This window comes from Lytechinus variegatus, chromosome 10 (assembly GCF_018143015.1).
Source record: "Lytechinus variegatus isolate NC3 chromosome 10, Lvar_3.0, whole genome shotgun sequence".
Taxonomy (NCBI): Eukaryota; Metazoa; Echinodermata; class Echinoidea; order Temnopleuroida; family Toxopneustidae; genus Lytechinus; species Lytechinus variegatus.
In genome coordinates, this window is record NC_054749.1 from 2,610,110 (window position 1) to 2,622,999 (window position 12,890).

General features: G+C 35.1%; 1 protein-coding gene across 1 annotated transcript in view; it reads left to right on the forward strand.

Moving 5' to 3' along the window:
• Positions 1–12,890, forward strand: part of LOC121422569 — a 134,221-nt gene that overhangs the window by 49,401 nt on the left and 71,930 nt on the right. The window contains exons 32-39 of the mRNA XM_041617715.1: positions 3,758–3,871; positions 4,456–4,569; positions 5,086–5,199; positions 6,716–6,829; positions 7,959–8,072; positions 9,823–9,936; positions 10,590–10,703; positions 12,140–12,253. Coding sequence (XP_041473649.1) covers positions 3,758–3,871; positions 4,456–4,569; positions 5,086–5,199; positions 6,716–6,829; positions 7,959–8,072; positions 9,823–9,936; positions 10,590–10,703; positions 12,140–12,253 — 912 coding nt within the window. The remainder of the gene's footprint in view (positions 1–3,757; positions 3,872–4,455; positions 4,570–5,085; positions 5,200–6,715; positions 6,830–7,958; positions 8,073–9,822; positions 9,937–10,589; positions 10,704–12,139; positions 12,254–12,890) is intronic.

The window sequence follows — 12,890 nt, forward strand, 5'->3', positions numbered from 1 at the left end:
TGCTAACAAAACCGAAATCATTATTTTCACTAAAAAAACGAAAAATGCTTCCACTGATGGCTATATTGGAGACGATGAAATAGAAGTTGTATCGAATTTTAAATTTTTAGGTTTAACCTTTGATTCTGAGCTTACGTGGAAATACCACATCAGTGACTTATTAATTAGATGCAAAAAAAGAATTGACATATTAAGATGTATTACTGGCACCCATTGGGGAGCGGATACCAAACGCTCCTGATTTTGTACCGAGCTCTCATTAGACCTCTGTTGGACTTTGGTTGCTTTTTATTTGATTTGGCTCCTCAAATTCATAAGAATAAATTAGATTCGATCCAATACCAATCATTAAAGATTATTACTGGCACATTGCCTTCAACTTCCTTAAAAAATCTCCAAATTGAATGTGGCGAATTGCCACTTAGCCACTGCAGGGAATTCCCCTCGAAAAAATATAAACTAAATATATTACATTCAGCTCCATATCACCCAACTAGATAATCTTTTGCAGACTGCTGGGAGTACAACTACAGATCATCTACTAATTTACCATTACCAATGAGAACTTTGGAGTACTCACCATCTATGGAAAAGATTACTACAGTGCCACAACCACCTTGGCACTTTCCTCTGGAAATCGACTTTAGCCTCAAAGAAAAGATTTCTGAAAAAGACAATCCTTCACTACTACAGCAAAGCTCGTATGAAACAATCTATTCAAAATATTATAACACCCTTCGAATACTGATTTGTCTAAAGATCCTACTTCATCCAAAACAGGCATATCATTTTATATACCGTTACCTGACCTAAAATATTCAAAATGCCTTCGTATTTCACCTATATCAGTCTGCCGTGCTGAACAGGCAGCAATTATTATGGCACTCACCTGGTTGGAAGATTTCTGCCCTCTACGTGCAACATTGCTAGTTGATTCTCTCAGCACTCTGCAATTGATATCTAATTATGAAAACACTAAGCTACCCCTCATATTAGAAATACTTAGAAAATGTAGGGCACTTATCTAGGTGTTGAGATAACATTTGTATGGATTCCGGCACTGTGGTATTAGTAGAAACGAAGAAGGAGACAAATTAGCTAAATTAGCTTTAACCAATTTTAACCAGATATCGATGTCGAAGTTTCTCCAAATGTAATTGAACAAATCAGTTTACTGATACAACAAATTTGGGCGTTCAGAAATGAACCTTTACTTAATGCCTTTTTTAGACGACATGAAATAATTATCCATCGATTGCGTACAGGTTGGATTAGAACAGCCTATTTTCTATTCAAAATCCATAGGCATCCAAATGTCCTTTGTGATATTTGTAAAACCAATGATGATGCGGAGCACTATGTCCTCCATTGTAGAAAATACCGAAATGCAAGAACAAAATTCTTGCAAAAAGATCCAAATATACCAATATCTCTATCTACATTATTTGAAAGTTAAAAGGGTCAGTCGTCTCTTATACATTTTGTAAGGGCGACTGGATTAATAAATGACTTGTAATCCAAAAGTAAATCAAAGAAAATTGACCTCTTCGAATCTGATTGGTTGTTATCTATAGCACATGTTATCTCAACGACCTCGATTATAACTTTTAGATAGTTAATACTTTTAAATAACTTAAGGCTTCCTCTTGCTAGGAGTACAAGTGTGAGAAAGTATAATGGGGGTGGAGCGTGGAGGTGTAGCATGGAAGATGCTTACTATTATAAACACAATAGAAACGCTGTTTAACTTTTAAACAGCGTTTTTACGGTGAGGGGTTTGATAGTCACGTAACGGAAGTGTATATGAGAAACAAAGTGGGTTTAATGTCCCGACTAAAATAAGTTATTGATAGAATATATTAAAATCAATAAGCGTTAAAGAATAAATATTAAATTTACAACTAAAAATCTAACGATTTGTATAAGTTGGTACGATTCAAGGTAGGGTTTAAGCGTTCATAATAATAAAAAATAAATAAAACAAATACAAAGTACAAAATACAAAAAAAATAGTTTAAGTTACTAACGATTCCCATCTCCCTCTCTCCTTTAACCTTTAACAAAGACTTCGAATAAACTCCTAAAGCAAGTTTTAAAATCAATCTAAAATGATAATGATACTTATGCGCGAAAAGTGTATACTTTTCGCTTGGGCAAAAATGCCCATCAAATTCTGCTCTCATCCAGGCACAAAATGCCAACCAAATTTGCCATCTAAGCAGGCACAAAATTACTTTACCAAATCGGGCTTCTCAAAGACACAAAAAGCCATCAAAATGTACGGGCAAAATTCACAATAATCATTGATCTTACTAGGCAGTTACGCTCCAAACAAAATTTTGCTTACTAGCGTCACGACGTGACGGAATATGTTAAAATGTGAAATAAACATCACCCCAAATTTCATATTATATCACACTTTGCTAGACTTATTCACTGGGGGTTTGCAAAAGTCTCTCAGTTTTTCCAGAGTAATTTTGGTCACAATCTCTGTTTTTTCACCTGGATTGACTTGTCGCAACAAAATAATGAAAATTGAATTGAAAAATGATAGTACCTTATAAGACAAATAAATAAGACTTATTATAACACCATGACAATAAATGGTGCATGAAATAAGACCATGAAAATATAAATGGTGCATCAAAATCAATATAATAATAATAATAATAGCGGTATTTATAAAGCGCCTTTTGCCTGAGGATACAAAGCGCTGCTATTATTACCCCGGCTTTAGCTCGAGCTGCCATCACCGGCGCTCAGTGCATGCAAGGAATTAATCCTGCCGGGTACCCATTCACCTCACCTGGGTCGAGTGCAGCACATTGCGGATAAATTTCTTGCTGAAGGAAAGCACGCCATGGTTAGGATTCGAACACATGACCCTCTGTTTGAAAGGCGAGAGTCAGAACCACTAGACCACGACGCACCCGCTGATTTGATTAATGGGGCATAGATTTCAAAACTGGCACAAAAGCCAATCAAATTTTTTTTTTTCAGGCATTAAAGCAAAATTAGCTGGCACAAATAGTCAAATTGACTTACGTGCCAATAAAAATAAAATGATAGATTTCTCACTGCATAAGATGTTTTCAATAGCAAAGGTTTGTTGATGGGGACATTGGCACTGACTAAGAAATGTGTCAATATTTTTCGCGTGATGTTAAATTCACGGCCTATCGCAATTCGCGAAATCCGCGAAAAATAAAACCCCCGCGAAAATAACAGCTTGTACAGTATTTCAATTTGCTTGCATGAATGCTATTCTTCTCGTCAACACTGACAACAACATTTCTTTTTAATTAAAAAGAATGGTTGAAATTGAGAAAATGAGAGATATGTATTATTTTGATAATCGTTTTGTATGATAGCAATTGCAATGAAACTAAATTTAGTGACTTGTGAAAATAAATACTGATTAATTGATTGAAAGATTAGATTGAAGGGTATCCTATGTTACATCATATGATCTTGCAGCCTAGATACTAAGTTACAATATTTGCATTATAAAACAATGATGGTAGTTCACGCAATTTTTATTCAAGATAATTTCTATTTCAAAAGAGTAGTTAAAGAAGTAACGACACATCAATTATGGTTGTTGCAGTGGGTAATTGATTGAGAAACATTGACTTCTGAAATACTGTATGTAAATGAACAGTCAGACATTCACTAAAGTAGACAAATTAGAGGTTTAATCATATCACTCGGCAGAAAATATGGAAATTTAACATCATCTCTAATATTTACTTTGTAGACATTAATGAGTGCTTTAGCCAACCATGTCTGAACGGTGGAACCTGTATTGATGGAATTGCTAGCTTCACTTGCTCGTGTGCACAAGGTTTTGAAGGAACTAACTGCGAAAACAGTAAGTATCATTAACGAAATATATTAATGAATATGATGTATGATCAATGTGAGTCTTTATTGCAATGATGTGTTGGATTAAAAATGATGAATGTACACATTTTTACAAATGTTGAGGCACTGTGGACATAATCATAACTGCAAGTGAAATCATGAAAAATTTAGAAAAAAAATTTAAGAAAGAATAAATCTCTCGTAATAAAAAGAAATACAAAAAAAAGTGCTGAACAATGATATGCATATGATGTACTTACAAAAAAAATTTGAAATAGAAAATCATGGTGGGGGCGTTGCCGTCTAGTGATTAAGACTCTTGTCAGTGTGACATGGGTTTGATTCCCAGCCATGGTGTGTTTTCCTTCAGCAAGAAATTTGACCCAGGCGAGGTTAATGGGTATCTGTTAGGGAGAAATTCCTCAAATGCTCGACCACCGGATCAGGGTAGCTGTACTAAAGTCGGGGTAATAATTACATAATCATGATGCAGAGTCCACTGGGAGAACAGTTTTCAGAACTAAAGTGCCTACCCTGAGTTATATATGACATTCTTATTATTATTATCGTATATAATCTTCTCTCTATCAGGAATAAGTGCTTGCCTAAGCTTTCCTTGTGTGAATGGTGGATCATGTACGGATGTTGCTACAGGGTATTTCTGTTCATGTGTCCCTGGATTTACAGGAACTAACTGTGAAAATGGTAAGCTATCAACTACATAAATGAGAATACTTAACAATAAATTTGTAACATTTAACCGTTCTATTTACTATCACAGTGAAGTAAAGCTGTAGAGGAGTAGATATATAAACAAAAAAAAATTAAATTACAAGTTTTCATCATTTTAGTCTTGCCGACCTAGCAGAAGCAAGATATTAGTGCAGTTTTTTTAGCGGCTTCATGTGCTATAGAATCAAAATTAGTAAATCATTATTACTGTTATTGATATGCAATCATAAGCGACTCCTAACCTGGCTGTTTACCATGAAGGCAAGCTTATTTGTAGATTTTTATTGACTATGAACCACTGTAACACGGTATAAATCTGTGTGAAAAAATACAATCGCATTTCCCTTCCATGTACATATAGTATACATGTATAAATAAACTAGCAATGATAATAATTTACTTGACTTCCAGCTGTATGCCCTCTACAAACCATGTCTAGGCAAAACCTGGAATAAATGAGTGTTCCTTTCCTTTATTTTTTAATTACAGATATTGACGAGTGTGCTTCAAATCCATGCTTGAACGGAGGGATATGCTCTAACCTACTCAATCAGTTTACCTGTACTTGCCAAGGTCTATTCACTGGCCTACGATGTGAAACCCGTACGTATCAAATTCAAATACATAATCATATGCTTGCATTTACAAAAGAGTAGGCGTAATTCATTACATGAAACTGCTCTGTTGAAGGTCAGGGTAACTCTAGGTGATTCTATTGGTAAAATTTCACCCTGCATATGCACTGAGAAACTCCTGGGCCCCGTCTTACAAAGAGTTGCGATTGATCCAATCAATCACAACTATGGACGGCCAGCAACATCAACATCTATTATGCATATTTGTTCCATAATTTATTCATGATTTATATTCATGCATTTATTGTTTTCTTGAAAATTCACTGCTTCTCTTTGTTTACAAAGGACATTGTGGAAATTTCCTTTAGAAAAAAATATGGCACTGATGGATTTCCATAGAATTAGGATTGATTTGATCAATCGATTGATCAAATCAATCCTAACTTTTTTTCAGATGGGGCCTTGGTCAGGCATTATGCTCATGAAAATATTTTTGAAAAATTTAATAAAGAGCAAACTTGTTGCTTTATGAGGCACTTTGTAAGTCAAACTAGAGTCTTTAATACAACAAAGTAAAAAAAGTAATAAATACAGGCAAAAATTTCAAGGAAATGCCAGGCAATTTTCCTTACAGAGTCATATTATCAATGACAGATCTTGGTTTGATTGGGATAAATCAGAATTATGCCCCCCTGCCCCAGTATCATGCACATATTGACCTGATATTGTCAGTAGAACTGTACTAGAGTTTTATTTTAAGAAATCTTTAAAGGTAAATGCCAGTTGTGGTAACAATATCAAAATGAGTTCGTACAGAATCCAATGGAATGGCCACCAAAGTGTCTGTTTGTGTAAATAAACAAAATGTGCCAAAGGATTCTGGAAGAAATTGTGCATTTGCTAATAAATTAGCAGATAATTACAGGATTCGGGTCAAGCGTCGGGCCGACATTCAAAGCAATAATAATACACTGTCCCAAGGGCGCTAATCTGTGTCGGTGATCTTCAGTGTGAGCATTTTTCAGTGTAGATTTCAAGATTTTGCAAAGTTCAGTTTATATAACTGTAGCAGATCTAGATCCTCGATGATATACTGACAATTAAGCCTGGTTTTACAGACTTTCATGAAATCAGTGTTTGCTGCAACTACTGGCATTTCTCCTAAAATCTTTGCACGAATTGTTGTTTATTATTATTCATGATAACTCTCTTATGTTCGTATATACATCGAGGTTTCTTATGATCTGCATTTCACCTGTATTAAATCAATAGATGTAGACCTAGATACTTGTATAAGTTTACCTTATTAAAATAGAGGGAGCTGTATCAACATTGTGAATGGGTATTTATGCGGCTGTCTTCCAGGCTTTACTGGTGAAAATGTGAAACATTTGCAAATAAAAAGTCATGATGTCGGAGCTATACGCTTGTTTAGTCATAGATTTCTGTCAATATGATGCAAATTGTTGATTATTTTGCATGAGCAGTCTAATATGTATTCATATGGGTTTTCTAATGATCTGCACTTTGTATTAAATCAACAGAGGTGGATACTTGCATAAGTTTTCCCTGTCAAAATGGAGGGAGCTGTATCAACATTGCGAATGGATATTTATGCAACTGTCTTCCAGGCTTTACTGGTGTAAGATGTGAAAATGGTAAGATTGGTCACCCTATAAGATAATCATTCTCATTGATTTAATATAGAGATTGTTTATCATCAGTTCTCTTTACCCAGGGCCATGTCAACAAATAATACTAAAGAACTAGTAACCATAGTACTAATTAAAAGTTTCTCCTTAAATGAAATAGCATAGCTTTTTAACCAAGGGTTTTGGGTAGAATTACTGATTACATAGAGAAATATATGCACTTGCTGACTTCTGTGTAAAAATTAATTAGATTTATCTAGTTGTGCATGTATGAGTATACCTTAAACACAGGAATATTGCTTTTTAAAGTTTGCAGTAGACATTTTATGCCATATTTAGTGCAATTTCAATGCATCCCTTTTTGTCTTGCCTGCACAGTAGAGCGAGACAATAAGCGCCGCTTTTCTGACAGCGGTAGTGTCGTCAACATTGAAATCTTAACCAAACGTTTTTTAAATGTCATAACTTAGTTCATGAGACTTAAACTTAAGGGTAGTCAGGTATTACTAATCACCCTGCCTGAGTTTCAGGTCAATTGATCAAGGTCAAAGGTTATTTAGGGTCAATTAACTTAGACCATGTTGGGGGAATTAATATCAAAATCTTGAACAAGGTTAAGTTTTTGAAATGTTGTCATACAGACCTAGTTCATGAAACATAGACATAAGGGTAATGGTGTATCACTGAAGATCCTGCCCGAGTGTCAGGTCACATGGCAAAGGTCACTTAGGGTCAACAAACTTTGGCCATTGTATCAAATCGCGTAATGCAGGCGAGACTGCCAGAGGCGTTCCACTTTATTTTAATTTGTACTCAGCCATGATGTCAAATTTACCTCTTTGATTTCTACCTGAATACCCACATGCTATGTAAGCTAATTCTGAATATGTACAATGCTATTGAGTTTGTAAATATACCCACTCCTCCCCCCCTTTTCGAAAAACTAAAAAAAAAACTATATAAACCTGATGAAGTATATGTAGTACCATTCAAAATTAAACTCTGTTGTGAATGATGTTTAGACATGCTTTGAATAAAATTAAAGTATTGCTATTTGTTTGGAAAATTTGTTTCTGTTTCAGATAGCAATGGGTAAAGTAATACTCTATGGTCATTTGTTTGTTTACTCTTTCAGATATCAATGAGTGTATTAGCAATCCTTGTGTTAATCAGGGTACTTGTATCAATCAAGTTAGCCGATTTTTGTGCCAGTGCCCAGATGGATATGACGGAACACGATGTGAAAATAGTAAGTTTGACTTGGATGTTAGGACAGACATCCAATATCACTTTGATCTCAATACAACTGGCACCAGTCACCCACAATGTATTTTTAAAATGTAAAAGCTTCCCCTTTTTGTCTCACCTGCGAAGCAGAGTGAGACTATAGGCGCCGCTTTTCCGACGGCGGCGGCGACGGCGGCGGCGGCGTCAACATCAAATCTTAACCTGAGGTTAAGTTTTTGAAATGACATCATAACTTAGAAAGTATATGGACCTAGTTCATGAAACTTGGCCATAAGGTTAATCAAGTATTACTGAACATCCTATTAAAGTGTCATGTCACATGACCAAGGTCAAAGGTCATTTAGGGTCAATGAACTTAGACCATGTTGGAGGAATCAACATTGAAATCTTAACCTGAGGTTAAGTTTTTGAAATGTCATCATAACTTAGAAAATATATGGACCTAGTTCATGAAACTTGGACATAAGGTTAATCAAGTATCACTGAACATCCTGCATGAGTTTCACGTCACATGACCAAGGTCAAAGGTCATTTAGGGTCAATGAACTTTGGCCGAATTGGGGATATCTGTTGAATTCCCATCATAACTTTGAAAGTTTATGGATCTGGTTCATGAAACTTGGACATAATAGTAATCAAGCATCACTGAATATTTTGTGCAAGTTTCAGGTCTCATGATTAAGGTCAAAGGTCATTTAGGGTCAATGAACTTTGGCTGAATGGGGGTATCTGTTGAATTACCATCATAACTTTGAAAGTTTATTAGTCTAGTTCATTAAACTTGGACATATGAGTAATCAAATATCACTGAACATCCTGTGCGCGTTTCAGGTCACATGACCAAGGTCAAAGGTCAATGAACTTTGGCCGAATTGGGTGTATCTGTAGAATTACCATCAAAACTTTGAAAGTTTATGGATCTGATTCATGAAACTTGTACATAAGAGTAATCAAGTATCACTGAACATCCTGTGCGAGTTTCAGGTCACATGATCAAGGTCAAAGGTCATGTAAGGTCAATGAACTTTGGCCATGTTGGGGTTTTTTGTTGAATAACCATCATATCTCTGTAAGTTTATTGGTCTAGTTCATAAAAAGTGGACATAAGAGTAACCATGTATCACTGAACATCTTGTGCGAGTTAGAGTAGTATTCAGCACTGCTGCTATTTTGAACTGCGTGATGCAGGTGAGACGGCCAGAGGCATTCCACTTGTTGACGATTTGAGGTTACATATTTTACGTTGTGACCATGGGCGGAAATCCCAGGGGGATGTGTCCCACTAACCCAAATAGTATGGGGGACAATATCAAATGTCCCCCTACTATTTTTGGTCTTCTATGATGGAAAGAAAAACATCATTCAAAATCGATATGAAGCATATATTTTGGACGAGATGACCATACATTTGGGGTGATAGGCTTTTTTTTTTGCTTGTCAAATTTATTTTGGTCGAAATGACCCGACATTTCCAGCACTTGGTCCCCCTACCTTTGGGGAGAGATTTCCGCCCTTGGTTGTGACAATCAATGAATATTTTTGTCATCCTGCACATACTCAGATTGGCGGTGGTCACGATGTGAAAGACCACCAGCCTTGGCCAGAATAGGATGTGATATCAAAATTCCTCTATCTGCAGGGAACACACCAGAATAATGTCTGTAAGAATTTTATCATCATGAATATTCATAGCATGAATCGATAACAAATCAGCTAAATTTACTTGTACTTTTTTTTTTCTCTTATAACAGATATCGATGAGTGTTTGTCAAATCCTTGTTTTAATGGGGGAACATGCTTGGACCAGGTTGCTAGCTACAGGTGTATTTGTACAGCAGCATTTACTGGGACTCGATGCACACAAAGTGAGTTGGAAAACAAATCCTGATTGCTTAATTTAAGTCTACTTCTACTAACTTATGATTTAGTCAATACAATTTTTACAAGTGGTATACCTGGAAAACCTCAGGTGGGCTTGTGGTTTTCCCAAAAATATTCTGACAACTAAAAAAGCGAAACAAAAAGTCAATGGTCTCCGCCATTTCCAGAAGCAACTTGCTGCAAAAAAAATGCTGACTGGGGAATGTTTTTTCTAGTGAATAATGGAATCAGCATCATTTATTATGTTTGGCACCCCTCCCCCCATAATCAACAATATCATTTCCTATGTACAGTTTTAGTTAAGAACAAACCAAACATAGACATGGATAATTATGTAATGCACATGCAAATAACATTGTGGTAGGTTTTTGTGCACTCAAGACACTATCATTCTGAATACAAAAAATTTAAACAATGTAGGAAATGACCCTATGATATGGGTCTAATGATAGTTTCAGCTAATGCCATTTGAGGACATTTGGATTTCCTAATGTAGTTTAGGCCTACAGTGAATAGAAGATTTTGGTATAAAATACAGATTGCAAATTTGGTTTTTGTTTTGGGGCATTCCACCATAAGTTGGAAGATTCTGAACATAGTTTTCATCATATTGAATGTGACACTTTGTATTTTCCAGATACAAATGAATGTGTTTCCTCACCTTGTCGGAATGGCGGTACCTGTATTGATCAGGTCAATGGTTATAGATGTGAATGTCCAACTGGGTTTACTGGAATTATCTGTGAAACTGGTAAGTTGTTTATATATATATATATATATATATATATATATATATACTCTAATGCTTCAAGGGTGATGTTTCATAAAGCTGTTGGAACTCCTCTACCCTTGACTCACAACACGTTCTTGGAAGCTCAATTTGTTTGTCAATAAATTTGATTACCATCAGCAAAAATTAAAAAACAATTATGTAAAAATTCATGTCTGATTTTTGAGAAGCATATCAATACAATCTTTTTTTAAATTAGAGTACCTTGATTGTAAATCAAAACTCTGTTTAGTGTTTATCAACACCCCCTGATATTGTTTGTGTTTAAGGGTTGACCCTAAATTATGTTTACAGATTTTGCTCTCTGGAAACCTATGATTTTTTATATGATAGATGGATAGGATGGAAATGTGGTCAGGGATTCAAAGAATTGTAATCAATAGGTTATAATATTGTTAATTTATCAATTCATATATTTCAATATTATTTTATGCATTATATAAGATATTAAGATGAAGATATATTTGTTTTAAATATTTACAACCTAATAGCTAACTTGCCATTGAATTCACAATAAATAGCATTATTTGATTTGAAAATACAATGAGGAAAATTTCAACTACACTGTATATATCTATATACAATCCATATTTTAATTATTTTCAGTAATAGAATAATCAAATATTTGTCATGACCAATGCCATTTACATGTAATTGGAATACATTATTTAGTTTACTGCTACAATAGCAATTCCAGGTTCTAGTTGATATCACTTCCATATATGCAAACAAGAAATAAATGTAATGATAAAATTTTCCACATTCACACGTATAATGTAATGATATCTCCACATACGCAGATAAAAAGGGATGCACAAATGTTACTTTCCTCATTCATAATAATCCTGATACTAGTATTAATAATAATGCTATGTTGCACGAGTGCAAATGCAAAGCACGCGAGGTAAGTGTCGCATTGTGCACTTTTCTTTAGGTATGTGCAGAGTGTGCAAGTTCTGAAGAAACTGAGCTTTCACTGCATTTAATTCTACACACAACAGAGGAAGTGTATTATTTGTTTTACGCAAGAGCAACAGAGAAACATTAGTCTGTAAAAGTTTTTACAATAGATTTTATGCATATGACATCGTAATTTCATAGTGCCTTCCCTCAGAGGATATAGGAATACATGCAAATGGGGTTGTCAGAGTTGTCTCCAACATGAGAAAGGCAGTGACTTCAGCCTTAAGATTGTGGCACGAAGTTGTCAATTCATAGGGTCTACACATTTTTGTTGCTCTCCTTCTCTGTCATAATTGCTGGTCTGCTGGAGCATGCAATTTTAATATTTGTTGGGCACCTTTTTGCACAGCTGTGCATTAGGTTGAACGTCATATGATGTGTATTCATGATGCTTGAAACAATACATCTCTTTTATGGTCCTTCTACATTTACAGATATAAATGATTGCCTCAACAATCCCTGTCTAAATGGAGGATCATGCCAAGATCTTCCTGGTACATTCTCCTGTACATGTGCTCTTGGATATACAGGTTTCAACTGCCAAACAAGTAGGAATATTTGTTTCAAATCCTTTGTTCTTTGGGGATATAGTACACAAATATACCAGGCTTTGACTAAGTACAGCAGGAATTATTCATCCGAGGTTGGACGTGCATTACTATTTAGTAATTTGGCCAGTACAACCGAGGATGAATAATTCCCTCTATATTTTCAAAATGGAGGCCTGGTATATTTGTTTTATATCCTACTCTAATAAGTTAAAGCAAAAGATCTTGATATCCAGTTCTTGTACTCGGTAGTTAATTCTTTCTGAATCTGAAACAAGATACCCGCTGTGCTGACTGACCTTCTTTTCCAGAAGCTACATGTATTAGTTCTTGCGCCGTCATGATCTGTGACGTCAATCATGGAATAGTGCACTATTCCATCATCAACGTCACGGAATAGCAATTTTTCTTCAGTGGGCGTTTCATTTTCAACATCACAAAATAGTCAGAATATGTTTGGTCACACGGTGCTATTTAAACCAATCAGCATATATTACATGATTTAATTTATGAAGGATATAATACATAACATTAATACTCAGGACTTGTAGTGAAAGCATGATAACCATTCTTTATCTTTTGCAACCTAAAACATTTCTCAATTTATTTTTGTAAGGAGCAGGTAAGACGAATAGTG